The sequence below is a fragment of the Hippichthys cyanospilos genome, chromosome 17, assembly GCF_059441005.1.
Source record: "Hippichthys cyanospilos isolate Australia breed blue-spotted pipefish chromosome 17, RoL_Hcya_1.0, whole genome shotgun sequence".
Lineage (NCBI taxonomy): Eukaryota > Metazoa > Chordata > Actinopteri > Syngnathiformes > Syngnathidae > Hippichthys > Hippichthys cyanospilos.
This window is the reverse complement of record NC_142385.1, coordinates 5,807,598-5,829,285: the sequence shown is the minus strand read 5'-3', so window position 1 is coordinate 5,829,285 and position 21,688 is coordinate 5,807,598. Positions and strand designations below refer to the sequence as shown.

Sequence of the window (21,688 nt, the reverse complement as noted above, 5' to 3'; positions counted from 1 at the left end):
TATACTCTTTTTGTCTGTAGTGGGAACGGCAAGCTGGCCTCCTGGACCTCAATCCTGGGCTTTGTCGTAATGATGTCTCTAGATGTGGGGCTGGGCTGAGTCACCGTGGAAACAGGCACCTCGTCAGCAAATAGCCTCCGTAGCAGTCATTTCTACAACATGCCTGACCTCAGTGTGAAAGAAAGGGACCAAGTTATATATGTATTTTATTAAAAAGTCAAAAATTAGCAGCAGGCTACTTCTTCACAACTTGTTGCCATAGTAATAGAAATGGTGACATCATCCAAAATGTCACATTGCAAAGGATAGGTTCCATTAACCTGACTTACTGTGTCACATACATTATTAGGCAAAGGTGAAGTACACAAGTGGACACAGTTGTTGGTACTGTTATTTTTATGAAAATGATCATGGAAAAACACAATGGTTACTCGTATAACTTGAATCTGGCTAATGTAAGAATGAATGCGAAAATAATGATTAGTTATTTGATGACATATAACCCATGAATTCAGTAACGTGCGGTAAGAAGTTATTGGAATGTTGACTGTGAGAGACAGCTGCGTGAAAGAATAAGAACAACTTTTTGAGCCACTTTATTTATAGAGAGTGTGTGGTCCTCGACCAGTTGGTGGCCTGTGTAAAACTCTGAACAATATTTTCAAAAGTCTAACTAATTAAATACATAAATAAATGTATAAATAACTAAATAAATCGTAGCAATTAGGGAAGGTTCAGTATTGACAGCGGATCCCTTTGTTTGAGTTGTAACCACTACCTGCTTGGCAAAAGCGAAGGCGGGTGGATTTTTTTTTTGGCAAATGTTTAGAGCCACACCCTGCTCAATAAAACAAAAACAAAAAAATCAAAGAGAAAGGAAGTGACACACTCTTCTGAACAAGTTAATCTGTGCTAACACCTCTCTTTTGCAAAATATAAGTTTTGACTCAGGTTGTGTCCTTTGTCTCCAGTCTCTCTTATTGATAACTGACATCCTGCACTAAAACTCAGCCACTGCTTTCAAACTGTAGTTCAGAAGAATAAAAATACAGTAGTTTGACCATGAGGACATATCTATTTCCAAGGTGTCTCCTCCTTTTAGCATCACAGGTGTCTTACTCCATTTTATCAGTAGCTTGTCTTCCTGATTATATTAATTATATTATCCTTGCCTTAACTTTTGTCAGATTCAAGTTCCTGTGATCACTTGTATTTTTCCTTAACAGATGAGTACCAACAAATTTGTCACAATCTTATATTTATATTAGTGCAGATAGTTCCACAAGTATTTCAATGATAAATGTTTTTATTTTCATGGGGTGGGGGTTGCCTTTATTTAACAGTGCATTGGCTTTTGGGCATTTTGCTTTCCCAGCATATTTAAGATCAATATTCATCTTACTGTGAAGTAGAGGTTGGCTCGATATTCAGCAAGTGCTGTAGAGCTGCAGTAAACTCATCAGTTTGTTTTTTTACTTTTTTAAGCGGGCATATCATCAATAATCTTTAGTCAGTCTGTTTCACACAAACGTAAATGTCCATATCATCATCATCATGCTTTGTGCTTGTGTATTAAGCAAGGTCATAAACTCTATGCCACTGTTCGAACACAGCTGGACCTAATTCTAAGTGTATTATCTGGTGGAAAAGCAAATTTTAAAAGTCCCGCTTCTCAACAGCTTCCAGCCGGTTTTCTGCAACTCTAAAGTCGTCCAATATTAGTCAACTTGGTTTTAGTTTGAGATTCCAGTTTTGTTTTGATTACCTCATGGTGGCAATACTTGAACTGTGATTTAATGAACTTGATGAACAGTTTGATCTTTTTTTCTGCTGTTTAGAAGGAGCAGGGCTGCCAAATGCCTGAAAAGAAGCATCTGATTATTTTCTTAAATGACCATAAATCCAAGTACAGTTTTGTTAATAAGCTGTTTTATTATATGCTACAGTATGCACATTTAAATTACGTGTTTGCTTTTTTGACAATAAGGAAATTCACATCACATGTAATGCCCATATTACGATGCTGATGAAAACAATGCCAAGTCCGATGAAATACTGTAGTGCCTTCTTCTTTTTGGGCTATCTACTGCCATCTGCTGGCCAAATGGCCAGTTGGTCAAAAAATGGTACGTTGATGCTGATTTACATGTGAATTGTTTATTTAAATAAACAGCTCTGTTAACATAACCAGTCTCTACATGGATGATATATAAATTATATTGTACAGGATTAACTGATTTATCGCTGTAAAAATACATGTATTCAACTTGTTTTCCCAAAATAAACACTGCTGCTATATAGTAAAACTTATTTCTGAGAAATATGGTAATGTTATCATAACGGACAATTTTTTAGTGGGTTTGTTAATATCAATACATCATACCCGAGATAGCTGACTGAATAATCCATAAATATGTTTAATGCTGTTCAATTCTTTATCACAGAGCATACATAAAACGAGGTCAATTAAAAAAAAAAGACAATTTCAAGTCACATTTTTTTTTCATGATTAAAATGTAGCTATAGAATCATAACTGGGAGCGGCTTGTACTGCAAGAAGCTAATAAGACTTGGTGGCATGTCCAGCTTTTCGATACAGTGGATCTTGTTGATCTTTTTGAGGTATCTCCGCACCGCCAGTCGGCACAGTGAAGTCAAGGCCTTGGGATTTCCTGAGGAGTAATAAAAGAGGACATAATATTCATTGTTGTCTGTAAGTATAACTTCTATTCATCCATAAGCGTCCCACTGGAATATCCTAATTGCCTGGATTTTTTTTTAATGATCATGTTATAATCAATAACGGTTCAGCTTGCAAACTTCACGACCAAACCCCGAAAAGAGGTGAGCCATGATTGGTCAGTGCCAGAAACCTGAGCAAATGAAGCGGTATTTTCAGTTATCAGCAATTAGTTGGCAGTTATCTGCCACCCTGAGATAGGTAAAAACAGCTGGAGTTTACTGCTTAATTCATATTATACAAACGTAATATTAAACGGGCCATTTTAGCTTGAGTTTAAACTTAATGTGCATATTTTAGGAATGTGGGTGTACCTAGAAAACAAACTCCACTCTTATAATGCTGACACCCAAAATGATATTTGTAACACCTCTCTCCTGCAGAAGCAGCTCCACGGCCTCGTTCTGCTTGGTGGACTTCTCGATGATAAGTGTGGGAAGGTAGACGTTGGCGCCGAAGTCGATGAGGAGCTGGATGTACTCCACGCCGCAGCCGTGCCTCAGACACATCTCCAGGACTGTTTTGGGCTGTTTGATGGAGCTCAGCAGTGCGACATAGGCGCAGTTGTAATCTGGATCGGCGCCGTAGAGGAGAAGCAGTTTAAAGCACTCTATATGTCCGTACACAGCCGCCAGGTAAAGCGGGCCGCTCGACACCCTGGCGCTCGAGGTCCACAGCAGCACTCGGGAGCGAGAGTTGGCCTCTGCGCCGTGTTTGAGCAGTTCCTGTAGTATCTCAACGTCGCCCTCACGAGCGGCGGTCAGGACAGGCGAGCAGATGTTGGATGAACTCCCGTTTGGGTCAGCACCGGAGCGGAGCAACGCTAACACACAGTCCAGGTATTTCCCACGCACCGCAGCGAAAAGCGGTGTCTGGGCTTTGACGTCAATGCAATCCACCTGGGCGCCATGGGTCAGCAGGACTTGCAGGCAGCTAAGATGACCCTTGGACACCGCGGCATGCAGAGGGGTGCCAGCGATGCCCCAGCCACCTCGGTAGTTGATGACCTTTTTGTAGATTTCCTGGCACAGCATTTCATCCAGGAGTCTTTCATTGTTTTGCAAGGCTGCTTGTCGGAGCTGGAAAATCTCACAATTATTTTCCTCTTCTGTGGTTCTGAATTGAAGCATAGAACCTGTACGGAAAGCCACACAAACCCAGATGATTGATTTATATATATATATATATATATATATATATATATATATATATATATATATATATATATATATATATATTAACACACATAGGCACACATAAAGATGATCTACTTTAAAAATTAAAACACGTCCATGATTACCGGTATATGCGATAAGTGGCTTGAAGAGGCTTTAAACGTTATTTGCTGAGAGCAACATTTACATAAATCATCATTGTTACAATCGTGAAAATAATGACGACCTACATAGGTAGTGATCTAAGCTAGAGCTAACGTTAGCAACTAAATGTAAACATGACAGTCCTGCCCACACGCCAAGCTAACCCGTAGGCATGAGTCCGTTCAATAAATGCAAAAATAGCAACAGCAGCTGTGAGGGAAACCATAAACTCTTAATTGAGTGAAAACTACTCAGATGGGATCGCTAAATAGATTAAGCGTATTTATTTTATCGAGGTTTTACCAGAGATGTGTCACTACAGGCCGTCCGCTTTTCCTGGTTTGTTCTTTGTCGTGAGTGCCTTTACGTTCAAATTGAGTTACCAATTCATATTACTGCCCCCTTGTGTCTTTTTGTAGTACTACAACTTTGTTGATAATGCTAAAGAAAAGAAAATACATACATGCTATCAAAATTTTATTCACAACACATACAAAATGAAATTCAGCTTTATGAATTATTAGTAGCGAGTGTTAGTTTATTGTTGTTTTTTTATACTATTCAGATTTTTCAGTAACAACATTCAGTAACATTTCCAACAACGATTAACAGCCTTAAGTGCTTATGAAGAGTACTCTGACAGTGCGCTGTATCCACGGTAAGACATTTTTGCTTTTGAGAAACGATAGAAAAAGGTCTTTAGGAGAACAACACAATTGTTTCCATGGCAATGGAGTGAAACTTTCCCGCTCAGGTTTTCTTTATCACCCCCTCTAACTTGCCTTCTCTCTCTCCCGGCAACACCAATGGCATCTTTTCTATTGAAACCAGGCCTATTTCTTTTGTGTGTGTGTCACAAGCGCTTTGTTGAAAAAAAAAAAAAAGGAAACTTTTGTGGTCTTAAAATATGTCTGACGCAGCACTATATGACAAGCTTGATATTGTTTTTTTTCCCCCCTTCAGTCATCATTATTATTTCTATTTATATTACTATATTTCAGTTTATAAGGGTTTAAAACTTGCTAATGAGCCTGCGTCGGCCTCCTTTGTCCACTCCGCTTCCATAGCTGTTGCTGAGAGACAAAGCAAAAGTCAGCCGGGCTCTCAAAGCCAGGGCTTGAAGAGGGCTTTTGAACCAATACACCAACAAAACTCATTGTGGGATGTCTGCTGTGGGGGGACACGGGACATTCGTATGAGAGCGTAAGGAAACAACAACAGGTTGAAGATGAGGCAAAAACAAAGTAATTGGAGAGACAAATGACAGTTTTTCCTCTACTGAAAATGAAGGGGAAGTCAATGTTTAAGCAGTGCTTTTTTTTGGACTAGGATGCACCTGATAATGAGCAAGCTAAGAGTCATGGCGACTCCACAGAAACAGGCATGGAGAATTCTTTTCGTTGTATCCATCGGCATGATCAGCACATCAGGAGGTGAGAAACTGAGGCAGACATGCAAACCAAGAACTTATCTGATCATGAGTGTTATTTATTTAGAAATCTAACTTCTTGTAAATTTTATTTTTTCAGTACTTCTCTTGTTGTATTGTATTTGATAGTACAGTAGTAGCTGTCCACACTATTCGACTGCCTTCTAAATAAGGCGTGTGGAATCCATTTTTACTTCAAGGTATAGTAAACTTATTTAGCCGTTTTCAGGAGTAAAAAGTGAACAGGTTTACAAACACTTTTTTTGCCACATGCTGTCAACTGAAAATGACATCACATGTGCTCAAAGCCCAGGTATTTTTGACCATTCGTGGCCCAGCTTGGAAATGTCACATGTCCAAACCTCGAACTCAGTAAAACCTTGTCCGGTGTTAAGTCTTGAGCACATGTGGTGTCATTTTCAGTTGACAGCAAGTGTAAACATTTCTTTTTTAAAGAATCCAATCAACTCTAGCCAAAAATTAACTTTCTACGGCTGAAAATTGGTAAAGAAAGTTGAATAACCTTTTAAGTGACCAATATGGTAATTTCACCTATAAAGTGCATATATTCTAATTTCGGACAAATATCAATCTTGGAAATGTGCACTGCAATTCTTATTGTATGCAGGGGGTGGAACTACATGATGGTCACATGGTTGACATTTTTTGGCCACCCTTTTGTCACCCCAGAACTTGGAGAAAATTTGATATCTGTGATATTTCTGACATTTTTACAAGGGCTGAATGCATTTGCTGTATAATTATGATTTGAAACAGTGCAATTATTTAATTGGAACGGCTTTATTTAGGGGTGTGGGAGAGGGAGTTCAAAGAAAGTTAAGCTAATAAGTTTGTGCTAGCATGAATCTGCTTAAGTTTTCCCATTTCATTGACATTGAGGCAAGTATCTAACATGAGTGATCTTTTTCATCTTGCAAGGTGAAACTTTTAATGCAAAAAAAAAAAAAAAAAGTCACAATAAGGGGAAACATTAGACAGTAGGATTCCAACCAAACGATAAATGAGATGTTTTATTAGACAACACCAAGTGGTTTCTGGTTTATTTCTGATTGAAATCGAAAAATATGTTCTCATAAGTACCCGTCATTTTAGTTTTCTCCCTTAAATCATTTTATACCAGGGACATAGTTTCACATTTGAGTCTAGACATTCAATCCCAAATAATTAAGTGTCAATATAATACTCAAGTACCTGGAAATTAATTTGCTTAATGTACTTACAGTAAGTATCTATTTATTACTTAAGTATCTGGGATTTAATGTCCAGATTTAAAAAAAAAAACGTGAAAATGCGTCCCTGACATTGTATGAGTTAATGTGTGCGATGTTACTCACTGGAGATAGGGTGAGTGTTAAGTTTTAACTATGATGTTTTATTTATTTAAACAGAAAGAGAAATTGAGTAGTTAAGAAGTGCAATAAACATTTGCCTATGTTTCATTAACAAAGGGAAAGCTTTTTATTTACTAATATTTTACTTATAATTGTAGTGCATAAAACATCTTCATTGTTAATTAATGCTTGATTTGCCTTTACTCTATTATCCTACAATACTTAAAATATCTGATATTTGTTGAAATAATGATGAATTATTGAAATATGTATTTAAAAAAATACGTTGAAAAAAGCTAGAATTTTGAGGGAAAAAAAACTCAACTACATCATCTTCCATAAATATTCAGCCCTAATTTTACATGCATGTAGTATTCTTAGACCATATTCTGCCACAGTTTTTGTTTTTAATTAATTCAGTAATGTAAATGTAATTAAAATGTATTTAACAAATGCCTTTATTCATGAAATCCTGACTGGTTTATGATTTGTATTCAAAAGCACCTTTTCCATTTTAACATAAAGGCCACCTTGCAGAATCCGCCCAATGTCCAGAAGGCGGTCACGTCCACCTCCCCAGCCTGGGATGTTTCTGGCTCTCTGAGAAGATGTCCACGTGGTCTGAGGCTTCGGCTTCTTGTCAACAGACTCCCAGAGGGCATGTGGCCGCTGCTGACACTTTGGAGCTCCAACATTTTCTCCACCACTCCTTCCCAGTGTGAGTCTACAAAGAACTAGAAAACAAAGTGATTCTTTCATGCCCTTTTTAAATGAGTTATATTCCCCCCATTTTTGTGTAGGAAAAACACACTTTGGGTTTGGATTCAGGGAGTAAATGAAGATGAAGCAGACAAGGTGGAGTTTGTAGAGTCAGCAAGTCCACCTTGGCAAGATGGAGGCAGTGACAAACAGGAAGTGTGCACTCAGATGGCTTTAGGGACACCACGACATTGGAGGAAGACCCCCTGTGTTAAACAGTACCACTTTTTCTGTCAAAATGACTTAAAAGGTAAGAGTCACGATTTGAAGGTACTGTATTTCCATATTTGTTTTTCCATTGAGTGCCACTGTGTTTGTCTCAGAGTCTTTACTGGATCTGGAGAGTTATGTGGTGGGAGTTGTTCTGATGACTGGTATCTACCAAAGGGTCCAGATTGAGCCTTTAGCAACTGTCCCTGATGTTGAACAACTTGCAGTGGAGGTCTGTAAACTCATCACATGGAATCTCTGCACTACAGAGCACAGCAGGCGCTTTATTAAGAAGATGGAATAATTGTACATCTTAATCTGTGTTTTAACAATAAATTTAGGGTGAATCCCTGCCACATATAAATGCAATTTGTGGTAAAATAATGGTTTATTACTTCTGAGTGATGCTCTTTTAATTGGGTTACCCCCCCCCCCCGCACAAAACAAACAAACAAACAATAATCTGTTTTTTAACTATACCACATTAATGTATCGTATTTTCCGCACTATAAGGCGCACCGGATTATAAGGCGCACCCTCAATTAATGACATATTTGAAAATTTTTCCATATATAAGGCACACCGAATTATAAGGCGCACCCTCAATTAATGACATATTTTAAAACTTTTTCAATCACAATATAGTAATACTCAATAATAATAACTCAAATAATAACTCTAAGCTCTCAATAGCATAATAAATCAATGTCAATATGACCAACCTTGTTCAACTGTAAACACACAAAAGAAACAGGTAAATCTTTACCTAATAATCTTTACTTTATCAGTTCATTCCCCATCTACGAATCCCAATCTCGTCTCTGAATCTCAATATTGATCCATATATAAGGCGCGCCTGATTATAAGGCGCACCATCCGCTTTTTAAAAAAAAAATCAGGCTTTTAGGTGCGCCTTATAGTTCGGAAAATATGGTACTTATTTTAAATCCTTCAATTCCAAACACATATTTATAATATTTTTCCCAATCCACACCTTCAATCCCAGGAGTTGTTTTTATTTATTTATTTATTTATTTATTTTCAAATGTTACAGTAAAGGACTGTCTGAAAATAGCTGGCTTAGAATGAAATTACTTCTTTTTTCACATCATTTGATTTTTTTTAAACTGTTTTAATACAGTGCCAGTTAAACAACTTGGAAACAACTTTCAAATTTAAATGGTCAAATTGAAAGAGTTCAAAACATTTTAGCTATAACTCTTGAAAAAGAACAGATATGAACTGAAAGTCTATGCAAAAGGTGCCTGGAAAAATCTAAATGACAAAACATAAAACATGAACAAAACCTGAACAGTTTTTGTTTACCGAATAATAACGTCTATGTCAATACTTCTTCATAATGTTGATATCTTAAGTCAGGGGTGTCCAGACTCTGTCCTCGAGGGACAGTATCCTGCATGTATTCCAGGTTTCTTTTCCCTCCACAGCTGATTCAAATGAACAGGCTTGTTATCAGGCCTCTGCCGAGTTTTCATTTGAATCAGGTGTGTCAGGGAAAGAAACCTGGAAAACATGCAGGATACCGGCCCTCAAGGACCGAATTTAGACGTGTCTGTTTTAAGTGTTAATCTAGAATTCTGGATTTGTTTTATATTTTAAATAATGGGAAAAAAAACAAATTAGAGGTTTTGAACTTTTGACTAGTACTATATCTGTATGTATAAATTGAAGTTTTATTTATAGCCTAGCAAATGGTTTGTGTACAACCAATTCAGCAAGTTTATTATTGTATTGTCATATGCACAGTAAAAACAAAGGTTACAGTGAGCACAGATTTTTTTTTTCATGACTTTTTAACAGCTCAGAGTTGCGTTTTTTAAAAAGTGCCTGATGAAATACAGTATTACCATGTCTAGTTTAGGGTACAGTTTAATTCATGCAATTTTGATTGTACAATGATTTTTTTTTTTTTTAAATACAGTATGTAGTAATATGCGTGTGTAAGGATGCATTCTGACTGTGGCTGTTTGCGGCCTGCAGATGCAGTTGTTCCCTGGCTTGTGGTTCAGCCATGCAGGTCATGTGACATCACTGGAGCTGGTGGTCCAGCCCAACCCGACCTCCTCTTTGGCCCGCGTTCAAATCCTTCGCCCCTACTGCAACCCCAGCTACCACCTAGTACCTCCCGGTACAATGAGTTTCATCCTTACTTAATGTAAATGTCAATATAATACATGGTAAAAATATTCTCTTCTCTGCTTTAGGTTGCAGTTCTCTGATGAATCCATTCAGCTGTTGCTCAATGGTTCCACTGTGCAACACGACAGGAGGATGCAGCACGGGCCAGTACTGGTGTCATATTCTGGAGACCTGCCTTCCCAACAGTAATCCATGTTCTCCTTACACCTCAGAAGCAGTGGCACGCGGATTTACGTTACCACCCAGATATCCATCTGTAGCACCTTTTTACCACTTCGTAGCGGACATACCGCTGAAAATAAGCCCCAACTCACAGCTGCAAACTTTAAGTGTGAGTACTTATCTTTAGAGGTTATGGGAAGAGGGAACTCTAAAGATGTTTGATATGGATGTATTATACAAATTTCACTATGTGGTTTTGTGCTATACATGTGACAATAATTCTCTACAGTTTATATAGATTACCCTTTCCCCCATCACATTTTAAAATCTATTTTTTGTCTTTGTACTAAAAATATTTCAATAATGTTTCAGGGTCATATGAATATATTGTTGATACTTATATAGATGTAATTTAGTGCTATCAAGAGATTACAAATATTGAGAGATTAATGAATTAGGATTTGTATTTAATTGATCTAATCTGTTTTTAATCTCAGCTAAAAACAATTCTGAGAAAAATCCCTCAGTTTATTTTTATTATTTTTATGTAGATTTTTATTTCCTTGTATTGTAGCAGATAAAAAGATTGATTTGGAACAACAAAAAGTAGCTTCAGTCATTTATTTTCTTTAGCAGACTTTAACTCTTTCAGCGCCAAGCATTTTCGAAAAAAAAAAAAAAATCTTCTAGAGTGCCAGTATATTTAGCATTTTCACTCATTTTACAAGACTGGCAGAATATTGTTTGCTATGTCTATGTAAACATGGGTGGTATCATATGAAAGATTGAGTTCCATTCCTAATCCAGAATTATAAATTTCTTTTGTACTGTATATGGAGTATGTATGGCAACACTGACATCCAATGGTCACAGCTGTCACTACAGTGCTCAATTGGCCTAATATTAGGTAAGCACTCCTGTAGTCAAGTGTCTCAGCTATCTTCCATAAAAACATATTTGATGAGAATTATTATTATATTAATGACTGTAATTAATTTATTTCAAGAAATATACTATTTTGACACCACTCATATTATTTTTCCCCATGGATTTTGGTCTAAGACAGTGCTTCTCATTTATATTTTGGAAGTTCCCCCAAGTAAAGAGAAAACCTTTGGCGCCCCCCCACCCCCATACTATAAAAAAAGATTATTTTCTATAAAAATTGTTTGAAGTATTCCTAAAACTGTATCATTTTCAAAACGCAATATAAACAATTTTCAACAACTGTTAACCACGTTTTATAGTGTTAATACAGGTTACAGGTTAGTCTAAAGCTGAAAAAATACAAGCAAGTGCATCAAAGTGCCTGAAAAAAAAGCCAATTCTTATTTTATTTCAATTACATATCACATGGCAAAAACAAAGCATTTTCTTTAGGGTCATCCATGCCCCCTTAGCATTGTCCTATTTTTTTTTTTTTGTATTGTATTTGTATTGACACATTCTATTGTATTCTGTTGTAGGTTATTTTTCCAGAAGGAGCCATCAATGTGTACCCCGATGATATAGTTGCCATTCAACACACTCGTGATCCCGGAGCATTTCTGCGCTGCCTCGCTAGCGAAGCTCCCCTGAATTCCCAGTGGCGACAAAGTTACCTGTCTCTTAAGGGGACAAAGTGGGGGGGATGGTGGGAGGGAGGCCTCACTTTCATGCTGCAAGGTGAACATTGGATAGACGGGGTGGTGTGTGACCTGAGATTGCTTTATGTAGACGATCTTCATGGAGGTACAGAACAAGAGGGAAAATTAGAAACAACCACATTTTCCAACATGAAGTCTTTGACTCCAAGTTTGAGATCTCCATTTGGGCTTAAGCTTATCCACCCTTTATTAGATGAAAAAAAACAGATCCACCTTCAACTTAACGTTCCCACCGTCTTAGTTGTCATGGTGGTTTCAGGAGAGAAAGCCTTAAGTTCTTGGTCAGCTCCAGTGCTCCGAACTGGTCTCCCCTTCAGTCGATCTTGCCCCAAAGTTCTGCCTGATTGCAAGACCTATTCTGAGGATGTGTGGTTCTCATCCGTGACTCTAGTCTTAACTTCAGTGGGGATCCAAACACTGAATGTTAGTGTGGCAGATGCAGTTAAGTCTCAGAGTTTGAATGTGACACTGTGTGGCTACGAGGCAGTTTCAGGACTCGGCGTGGAGCCTCACAGACACCAGAGGATGCTTGTGGACGTTCCTCAGGTTAGCATGGTTTGATTTCAAGAATGGTTGCATTGAAATTGTTTTGCATGCTCTCACGTTTTTGTACCGGCAGTCGTTTACAGCCCAAGTGGAGAGTGGCTCGTCTGTGACATTCTCATGGGTGATTGACAACTTAGATGCGTTTGCATATGAAGGAGAATCTTATAGTGTTGTGTTCAAGAAACCTGCAGAGTACAAACTTAAGGTGAGATACTTTTCTTTTTTTTTTTTTTTTTTTGATTTCAGTTGTTCTAGCTCAACATAATTTATTGAAATGACAGGTCACAGCATTTAACCCCGTCAGCTCCCAAAGTAAGCAGCTCCTACTGACTGTAGATGAAATGAACCCATTAGGTGAGCCTGAGTTCATGTCAGTCAGACAGGTTGTCGCCGTGGGTGCTACACACCTCTTTACCCTCAGGGTCAAAGTGGACATAGCACTACCAACTACCTTCAGGTAAAGTATGCTTCTCATATGTATGCTCACTGTGCACCTGCAATCTAAAGTGATCCAATACAAAAGCTGAACCAAAGATTCAGATTTTACATAGATAATTGCGGCATCTACCACCAATGTATTTCGTATTTGTTTATATTTGTGTATTTGTTTTTATTTGTTTATATTTATGGTATTTATATGACATACATAATAGAGAAGCTTCAATTTTTTTTTTTTTATAACATCATCTATCACATTTAAAATGTCTTCATGTTGCTTAGATGGGATTTTGGAGATGGTAGCAGTAGTGTTGTCCATACTGAGCCAGCTCCATGTGACGCCATGGAGGTGCTTGCAGAAAAAACAGAGACGTACGTGTTTGTGCAGAACTCTGTGAACTTTACCTATATGACAGCAGGTAAACACTCACGTCTATTTTTTTTATTGTTGCTCTTATAACACAAATGTTATGATATCAGTTGCTTTGCAGTTGCTATGGTGATGTATTCTTTCTAACCCATTTTTATAGATTATCACGTTTTCCGTATAGGGTTCCTTATTTCCTGTTATGACTGGTGGTAGTGTTTTGTTTCTTGATGTATCAGTTGCCATGCAGTTGCTATGGTCCTTTAATTTGCTATATTAAGCTATTTAGGATTTAAGTCTAACAGTATTTAAGCTCCAGGTTTTCAGTAACATGTCAAGATGTCTTAGTAGTTTATTTAGCCTAGTTTCTAAGTGCGTAAATAATTTGTATTTTTCCACTTCTGTGACATGTCTTCGTCTGGGTTTAAATGCTCCTCACAAGACCCATTTTTTTTAATGAAGAATCAACTCTCTGATTGTGAGCAATACTATTTTTATACATAATAAGTAAAATTAATTGCTCACATTTTTGCAGGTACCTACAATCTTCAAGTGGGAGTTTTCACCCAATATGAAAAAGTAGACAAGTCCATCAAGATAGGTGTCCATCATCTGCTGAATCATCTCTTCATTAACTCCTCTTCGGTGGCCATTGTTAATGAGCCATATCATCTGGAAGCTTTCACTGATTCTGCTGCTGACAGTGTCATCTACACTTGGAATTTTGGTGACAAATCCCAAACTGTCCAATCTACTGATCAAAAAGTTGAACATACCTTTACATCTGTCGGAGATTATAACGTCACATTGTGTGCCAACAACACTCTTTCTATGATGAACACCTGGCTCATGGTGGAAATTATGGAGAAAATATCTGGATTAAATGTCATTTGCAATGGACCCAATGAGTTGGGCTCTGCTACAGATTGCAAAGCTACTGTTACAAATGGTACAAGGCCTATTTGGAAATTTGACTTTGGTGATGGAGCCAAACAGGGAAACTTTACAGATGGCTCAGTTTCACATATCTATAAATTTCAAGGGAACTACACAGTGGAGGTAAATGTCTCTAATTCTGTTAGCCATATACACCAATTCATCGGTGTGGTTGTATATAGGTTAGCTGTGATTGCAGTGATGCCGACTGAGTGCGTCATGACTGGTAGAAACACCGAATTTTCAGCTTTGCTCAATGGAAATGAATCTATGCTGGTTTTTCATTGGCTGTTTGGTGAGGGAACCCCAGTGACTGTGGTGACAGGTCGAGCCACAGCCACGCACATATTTTCCATCCCAGGTGTTTTCCATGTTAGCCTAACGGTGAAAAGCTCTCTTAGTACTGTGTCATATAATAGCACCGTCTGTGTTCAAACACCAATAACTGACATATCAGTGCAGGCATCCCGAGATATAGCAGCCACAGGCGATGAGGTATGTTTCAAGGTCGTATTTTCTCCAGAAGAGGGAACAAGTTGCCAATTTAATTGGTTCAGCAGCAATTTCAGTCACACTACTATGACAGAACATAGTCAACAATGCTTTACCTTCAAAAATGAAGGGCTTCAAAAAGTTTTTGTGACAGCAAGTAACAAAGTAAGCAGCAAAACAGCCAACACTAGCATCACTGTTCAAAAACCTGTCAGCAATTTCTCATTGGTGCATGACAATGAGACTGTGACTGTCAATACATCAGCATCATTTTGGGTTGCTAGTTGTTCCGGCAGCAATGTGTCTGTGCTTTGGGATTTTGGAGATGGTTCACCTACAGAGCAGAAGCAAAACGTATCACACATCTTCACGTCAACCGGTGAATTCACAGCCACTGCTACTGCGTTTAACGCAATAAGTCAAGAATCTGTGACCCTCAAGGTGATGGTCCTCCATCCTATTTCAGACTTTATGCTTCAAACAACGCAGCCATACAGTGTTGTTGGAGAAGAAACATTTATCACAGCATGTAGTAATGATGAGTGGAGCACCACCTACTATTGGACAGTGGATGGTTTGGCTCCAATACAACAGGGTACTCGAGTGTTTAGATTTGTTTTTCCTCAAGCGGGACGGTACCAAGTGAGAAGTATAGCCCAGAACTCTTTGAGCAGAAGGGAGGCTGTGATTTTAGTTGAAGTCTTTGAGGGAATAGAGGGTCTTCACATTGTTTGTCCGAGCTTGACAAATATGACCTACTTACCAACCCATGAGGATATTTTGTTCATCGCTTCGGTCACGAAAGGCTCTAATGTCACATATAAGTGGATAGATACACAAAATAAAATGACAGCTGATGGAGAACGTTTTCAGTTTGTAGTTGAAACTCCTGGTAGGCTTACAATTCAGTTAAATGCCTCCAACAAGTTGGGTGATACCACCACTGTTGCTTCTGTTGTGGCTGTGGAACGAGTAACAAGCGCACACATAACAACTCAGACAGATATTGTGGCAGTGGGGAAATTTGTAAACATTTCAGCGACAATCTTGAATGGTTCAGATCTTAAGTACTTTTGGTATGTGGATAATGATCTACCACTAATAGAGACTGATGTTCCTTTTCTTCTTCACAAGTTCACAAGCTCAGGGGATTTTTTTGTTAAAGTTCTTGTTCAGAATGCAATCAGCCAATGTAATGACACTAAAGTCTTCACTGTTCAAGAGGAAATTGAACAGGTAAACTTTACAATAGATGGCAAGATGTTCCCATGTTATATAAGCACAAATACAGATGTGTCATTCCAAGGGCTTATCTATAAAGGTAGTGATCTGCACTGGCATTGGAAAGTTAGCGATACCATTACCACCTTTTCATCGAAAACCAACCACACCTTTGCCTACACCTTTCTGAACAAAGGCCTTTACAGAGTGTCTTTGAATGTCTCTAATGCAATTAACTGGCAGGATATCACTCACACCGTGATCGTACAAGATCCAATCGAAGGTCTCACTCTGAACATTAGCAAGGATACTCTCTGTTCTGATGAAGAAGTTACCTTCAGGCCGACAATCAAGAGAGGAAGCAATGCAAGCTTTGTTTTAATGTTTGAAAGTAAAAACTGGACGCATAGTCAGGATGTGGTTGAGGGATCGTTCACCACATTAAAGCTTCCTGCAGGGACACATATTGTTAACCTGACAGCTTGGAATCAGGTGAGCAGCGCTCGAATGTCAACCCGAGTTCAGATCTTGGAGAATATAAAAACTTTGCGACTCTTAACCCCCACCCACCCAGCCATAGAGGCTCTGAAGGATGTCCGTTTTGAGGTGGATGTTCAAAATGACATTTCAGTGAACTACTCCTGGATATTTTACTTAGAAGATACTGAATCTTTGGCCCTCAAAGGAAAAAAAGTCACTTATACGCGATACACAAATGGTTCTTTGTTGTTGACTGTGCTGGCAAGTAATGGTGTATGCTCAAAAATGCTAAACAAGACACTGACAATTGAGTGGCCTATTAAGAACGTAGAGCTCGTTTGTCACTCAGAACCAATATTTTCTGGACATATGGCACTGTTTTCTGCCCAAGTGAATGGAGGGAGCAATCTGAGGTACATTTGGAAATTTGGAAACTCCATCGAAGAATGGCCCACGCAACTCAGTTCAGTCAATCATACATTTGGCAGTGCTGGTGTATACAATGTTAAGGTCAATGTCTCCAACAACGTGAGCCACATGTGTGTCCAAGTTCGCATTCGCGTGGTGGAGTTGGAGTGTTCCAACCCTCAAGCCACTCTTATCCAGAATGAGCCAACCATCTTCAGATCTAGAGTGAGTTTCTTTGAAGCAAATGTAGCGATGAACTGCTCTGCCTATAAGGCAAAGTACCAGTGGGAGATGTTCAAAGCGTCCAATTGTACGAATTACAGCATGGAACTCAAAAGAAAAAGGGCTCTTCTCATTGGTACAATGTCACCTTTTCTCCGTCTCCCTAAGCATTCTCTGGATGTTGGACACTATTGCCTTTTATTCACAATCTCCCTCCAAGGAACTCCACTCCTAAAGCAACGAAAAACCAAAGTCACTGTGATCTCCTCCCCGTTGGTGGCTGTCATCAAGGGAGGTTCTCAAAGAATGTGGCCAAGCAACCGTGATCTTGTTCTGGATGGAAGTGGGTCTCAAGATCCTGATGCAGATCGAGAAGATGATGCATTACAGTATCAGTGGACCTTCACAATAGAGGTTTGTGACTTTGGGTCACCACCCACTTGAGCTAAGAAAATAAATTGAGTTGTAAGTATAGCACCTGTGTTTGAAATCATAGAATTCCACCATTCCCATTGAGAGCAATGGTAGTATTGTGACTGTACCCAGCCGACAGTTACATCCGGACACCATCTATACTTTCACCCTTATCTTAAATAAGACGGGAAGAACACCAGTATCCTTCACACAGACAGTGAGTAATGATTATAGCATGCTTTCTTCCTTGCAATATCTTTCAATACTGACATTTTCACATCTTAAAAAAACATGTCATACAATTGTGCTCATGGGTTTACAAACCTATAATCACAACTCTATATCTGCCCTCTAGTGGTCAATGGTGATTTACAGTGATCCCTCGCTACTTTGCGCCTCCCCTATTGTGCTTTCATGCATTAGGGATTTATTTATTTATTTATTTATTTTTAATCAATAAAAAAAAAGCTATTTTGCTGAGTTTTCCGGACGGACAAATTCACTTTAAATACAATTGTGCAATTGCCACAGACACTCCTCAGACGTCTAACTACAGCATTACACAAATCTATTTAAGTCTTAAATAAGCCTTATACAGGGACTGTACTGCTATCCCTTCCCTTGCCATCTCTTTGGTTGTAGTCTCATGGAGAGCCACTGTTATATAAGCAGCGCCTGGAAGTCTAATTAGAGAGAGGGCTGTAGCTTCACTGGGCCACCCTATTTGCAATTTGCGCCATATAAATGAAAATTCATCAAAGCAGACCTGTTCATTGACACCATGCCGTAGTGTCCGAAAAATACACTATACGGTAATTCCTCGTTTCTCACGGTTTTTGGGAACTAGAACACACCCACGATAAGTGAAAAAGCACGAAGTAGCGTCACCTTTGAGAGCGCTGCTCTTTCCTCTTCTTCCTTCACACCTACCTTACAGCGTGTTTGAGTTTCATGATGGAGATGGGTACAAGACACGTGATGGGCCTCTGGCGCGACAATCGACCAATTAGGGCAGGAGTTGTAATCTATTCCTGACCCAACTCCTGCCCTCATCGGTCGAATGTATTTATCTCTTGTGAACAGCTTTGAGGTTGATTTATATCTTTAACTACTCTTTAACTGTTTTTGTTTATTGTTGTTGTTTTACACATCCCTGTGGTACAGTAGGTTTTTATATTTTAGTTTTGTTGAACTTATTATACCAGTTGATTGAGAACCAGTGACAGTGAAAAAAACATTTTAACACAGTTTCTCAGGGCTCAGGTAATGACCAATCAAGGCTCACCTGCTTTTTTTTGGGGGGGGGCGGGTTTGTTTGTTTTTTTTTTTTCTTAATTTATACTCCACCTACAAAATATTAACTTGAATACTGTGTTTTAATTTCTTGTTTTACTTCCCTTTTAACAACATTGTATTTTCAGTTCTAAGATCAAACTGAATCATTACTATCTTTACTATCATTACTCAATAATTCTCAAATTAATTATTTTCTGTAAAACTTTATAGTATTGCTTCATTGTGAGGTCACATTTTTGCCATAGACATTCTTTTGAAGTTGAACTCTACACTGACATTACTTTCTAATAATATCTTTCTGTTTAGGTAACTGTGTTTGATGGACCACTACTTCCTGTGTTTGTGGAATGTATATCCTGTCCAGGCCGCAGCCCCATCATCCTGTCAGGGAATTGTGCAGAATGTGATGACGAAGCTGAGGTAGGAATTTACCTTCATGTTGTCTTTATACAAGTGTCTTGGCTCATCTGAAAGTTAAATTGATGCTAAATTTTTTTAATGTCTTTTAACATAAGAAATTTCCTGTGGTTTGCATCACAGTACAGTTGGAGCGCTGAGGATGAGTCAGGCGCGGCATTTGACCTTGACAAGGCCGTCACCTCTGCAGGAAGACGCTCATCTAAATTGGTGTTACTTTCGGATGCTGTGCTCTTGGCGGACATGTATATCTTCACACTCAATGTGACTCTGCCTGGCAGTGGGAGGTGGGGCAGCGCAAGTCAGACTGTTGTACCTAATAAGCCTCCTTATGGAGGTCTTTGTGAAGTGAACCTAGTGTCAGACATTCATCCGCTGGGGACTGTTGTCACCTTCAACTGTTCGGGTAATCCTGAACTACTCAACATAGAACTACAAAACCTGCTTTATTCACAGAATTTTTATCATACACGTGTATGTTCCCTTTTATGGCAGGGTGGAGAGATGAAGAGAACACATCCTCTGACCTCATCTATACATTTCAGGTTGCACCGTGCCATCCCATAATGTGCCCTGTTCTCACGTTGTACAAGTATGTTGAACCTCATACTACTACCAGTAACAGAAAATTTACAGCCAGCCGTTTTATATACTGCATTCGTTTATCCGAAGTAGGCTTGTGGTGGTTGAGCAACAACCTATTCCAGCTTACTTCTCAAAATCTTCCTTGATTGTAAAGTGAAAAAAAATATTATTTTCCCAAGGGGCACCAGATCAACTTTTGGCAGCTTGGTTCCGGTGGGGAGTCCTGCGCCTGGACAGAACAAGTCAATTATCACAGTTATTTTGCTCATACAAGACAATCTTGGATCAAGTGCCATTGCTCTAAACAGGTAATGCACCTTTTTTTTTCTTTTTTTTCCTATAGAAAATGGAGGGATAATTGATAATTTTGTTATAACCAGCCAGAGGAATAGTGGTGTTTTCTTTTATCAGTCACCAAATAATTAGAAAATAACATCAGGTGTTCTCAAATTTAGTTTGTCAAAGAGCTTTGCTATGGCTTCCTACATTAGCGCCCTTGTTGCTTTCGTCAGCTGTGGCTGCAGTCACAGCTGTGTGTTTTGTATTTATGTGGTAGTCTAAACTTGAGCTGCCTCTGTAGTAAGCCAGTTGCTTCTGACAAAGAATGCATATCATGCTACATTTATCATTTTGTTTTTTTTGTTTTTTTTTTTATAAGGCTTAAGTTACCATTCAGCGGATTGACAACTCTCATATGCTCTTCCATGTTCATGTCTTCCTTGTGTTCCTTAACGCCCTCCCACTCACAAAAGCCTATCAGGTTATGACAAACACAATAACAGTCAATCAGTGTCCACTTCAGGGTGCAATTGACCATATGTTTTTCAATCCCCAACCACTCAAGCACAAGAAGCTTGATGCATACAAATGGGTCTAGTCAGTATACTGAGAAAGTAAATTTAGAGATCAAAATTATTAACGATCACTGCAATTAAATGATTGCAATTAATGTGTCTGACGCTCCTGTTTTTCCCTTTCCTTTACTTTTCAGAACTCTTAGTGTCCAGAGTCATCTAAACGCCAATGAGTGGCTTCAAACGACAAGCCAGAAAGACATGTGGAATTTAGTCCAGCATGGTAACCATCAGGAAATCATCCCATACTCAATTGTCCTCATGAGTCAGCTCAATCAGGTAACAACAAAGACTAGACATCTTTTTGCGAAAATATTTTTGTTCAACATGATGATAAAAGTACATCTGCTGTTGAAGAGCAACAGACCCCACATGTAAGCATTGTCTGATTTATTGGATGTGGACTATTTAGAAATATTATAAATAAAAAAAAAAAAAAAAGAAAAAAAGAAAAGAAACACGAAAACCATTATTATAAACATACATTTGCGGTCATCCCAGTTAGCAACATGAAGTGGGATTAAAGGAAAGATTAGTTCTCTTTTAAGAAATCACTAACCTCATTTTAAATAAAGTTTTTAAGTGTTGACACTTGAGAGATGCTAGATTGCAAGTGATGCTAGATTGCAAGTGACACTTTGGATCAAACTATTCCAATATGAGAAAGACTGGGTTTTTTGGTAATGAAATGAACATCGCAATGAATGTAAATATGTACAGTATTATGAATTAACAGTAATTTTTTCTGCAATATTTGTATAATTTGATCATTATTTTTAAACGTTATTTGCATAGAAGCTGCTTTTTAAGAATACATTTCACTTCTTATGTGCCTTCGCTTACCCCTTGGTGTACTGTACCCTCATTTAAAAACCAGTTATGAATTGTGTCCATTTTCAATCAAGAGCAAAATCAAAAGCATTTATCTAGTGGTTCTTTCCTTTAGTATATAATTATTATTGATTTTACTTTAGATTTTGAGGTTAATTTTGACTGACACTTACTAAAAGCTTCACATAATCTTACCTGTAAAATTTCAGCACATCATGCTCACCCTCTGATCCACAGATGGAGTCTGGACCTAGTACCAGAGAGCTCACAATGAAGAGGGAGATCAGAGAAAATGTTACTAGAGCTTTGGTCTCCCTCCCAATTTCCTCCCTGATGCTTGTTGATCAAATCAGCTCTGCTTTAGCTCAGGCCACCGTAAGAATGTACTGTTGAGAATCATTCTT

At 38.4% G+C, this 21,688-nt stretch overlaps 3 protein-coding genes across 4 annotated transcripts in view; 2 read left to right on the top strand and 1 right to left on the bottom strand.

Annotated features, from left to right (window-relative positions):
* slc39a11 (solute carrier family 39, member 11) overlaps window positions 1-2,187 on the top strand; it is a 77,396-nt gene extending 75,209 nt beyond the window's left edge. For both annotated transcript variants that reach the window (XM_088439519.1, XM_088439518.1), the window contains exon 10: window positions 21-2,187. In XM_088439519.1, coding sequence (XP_088295645.1) covers window positions 21-99 — 79 coding nt within the window. In that variant the 3' untranslated portion in view covers window positions 100-2,187. The remainder of the gene's footprint in view (window positions 1-20) is intronic.
* LOC148409329 (ankyrin repeat and SOCS box protein 12-like) lies at window positions 2,142-4,421 on the bottom strand. The gene is made up of 3 exons (XM_088439520.1): window positions 4,363-4,421; window positions 3,111-3,875; window positions 2,142-2,672 (listed from the first exon to the last, which is right to left on the bottom strand). The coding sequence occupies exons 2-3, from the start codon at window positions 3,868-3,870 to the stop codon at window positions 2,521-2,523; spliced, it is 912 nt and encodes a 303-aa protein (XP_088295646.1). The 5' UTR covers window positions 3,871-3,875; window positions 4,363-4,421; the 3' UTR covers window positions 2,142-2,520.
* Window positions 4,422-5,419: 998 nt separating this feature from the next.
* Window positions 5,420-21,688, top strand: part of pkd1b (polycystic kidney disease 1b) — a 29,219-nt gene continuing 12,950 nt past the window's right edge. Inside the window, exons 1-17 of the mRNA XM_088439623.1 lie at window positions 5,420-5,492; window positions 7,366-7,558; window positions 7,641-7,849; window positions 7,923-8,041; window positions 9,811-9,958; window positions 10,035-10,300; window positions 11,598-12,323; window positions 12,397-12,528; window positions 12,641-12,780; window positions 13,044-13,180; window positions 13,664-17,301; window positions 18,904-19,017; window positions 19,138-19,420; window positions 19,510-19,606; window positions 19,779-19,907; window positions 20,591-20,732; window positions 21,522-21,659. Of these exons, the coding sequence (XP_088295749.1) occupies window positions 5,420-5,492; window positions 7,366-7,558; window positions 7,641-7,849; window positions 7,923-8,041; window positions 9,811-9,958; window positions 10,035-10,300; window positions 11,598-12,323; window positions 12,397-12,528; window positions 12,641-12,780; window positions 13,044-13,180; window positions 13,664-17,301; window positions 18,904-19,017; window positions 19,138-19,420; window positions 19,510-19,606; window positions 19,779-19,907; window positions 20,591-20,732; window positions 21,522-21,659 (6,684 nt within the window). The remainder of the gene's footprint in view (window positions 5,493-7,365; window positions 7,559-7,640; window positions 7,850-7,922; window positions 8,042-9,810; window positions 9,959-10,034; window positions 10,301-11,597; window positions 12,324-12,396; window positions 12,529-12,640; window positions 12,781-13,043; window positions 13,181-13,663; window positions 17,302-18,903; window positions 19,018-19,137; window positions 19,421-19,509; window positions 19,607-19,778; window positions 19,908-20,590; window positions 20,733-21,521; window positions 21,660-21,688) is intronic.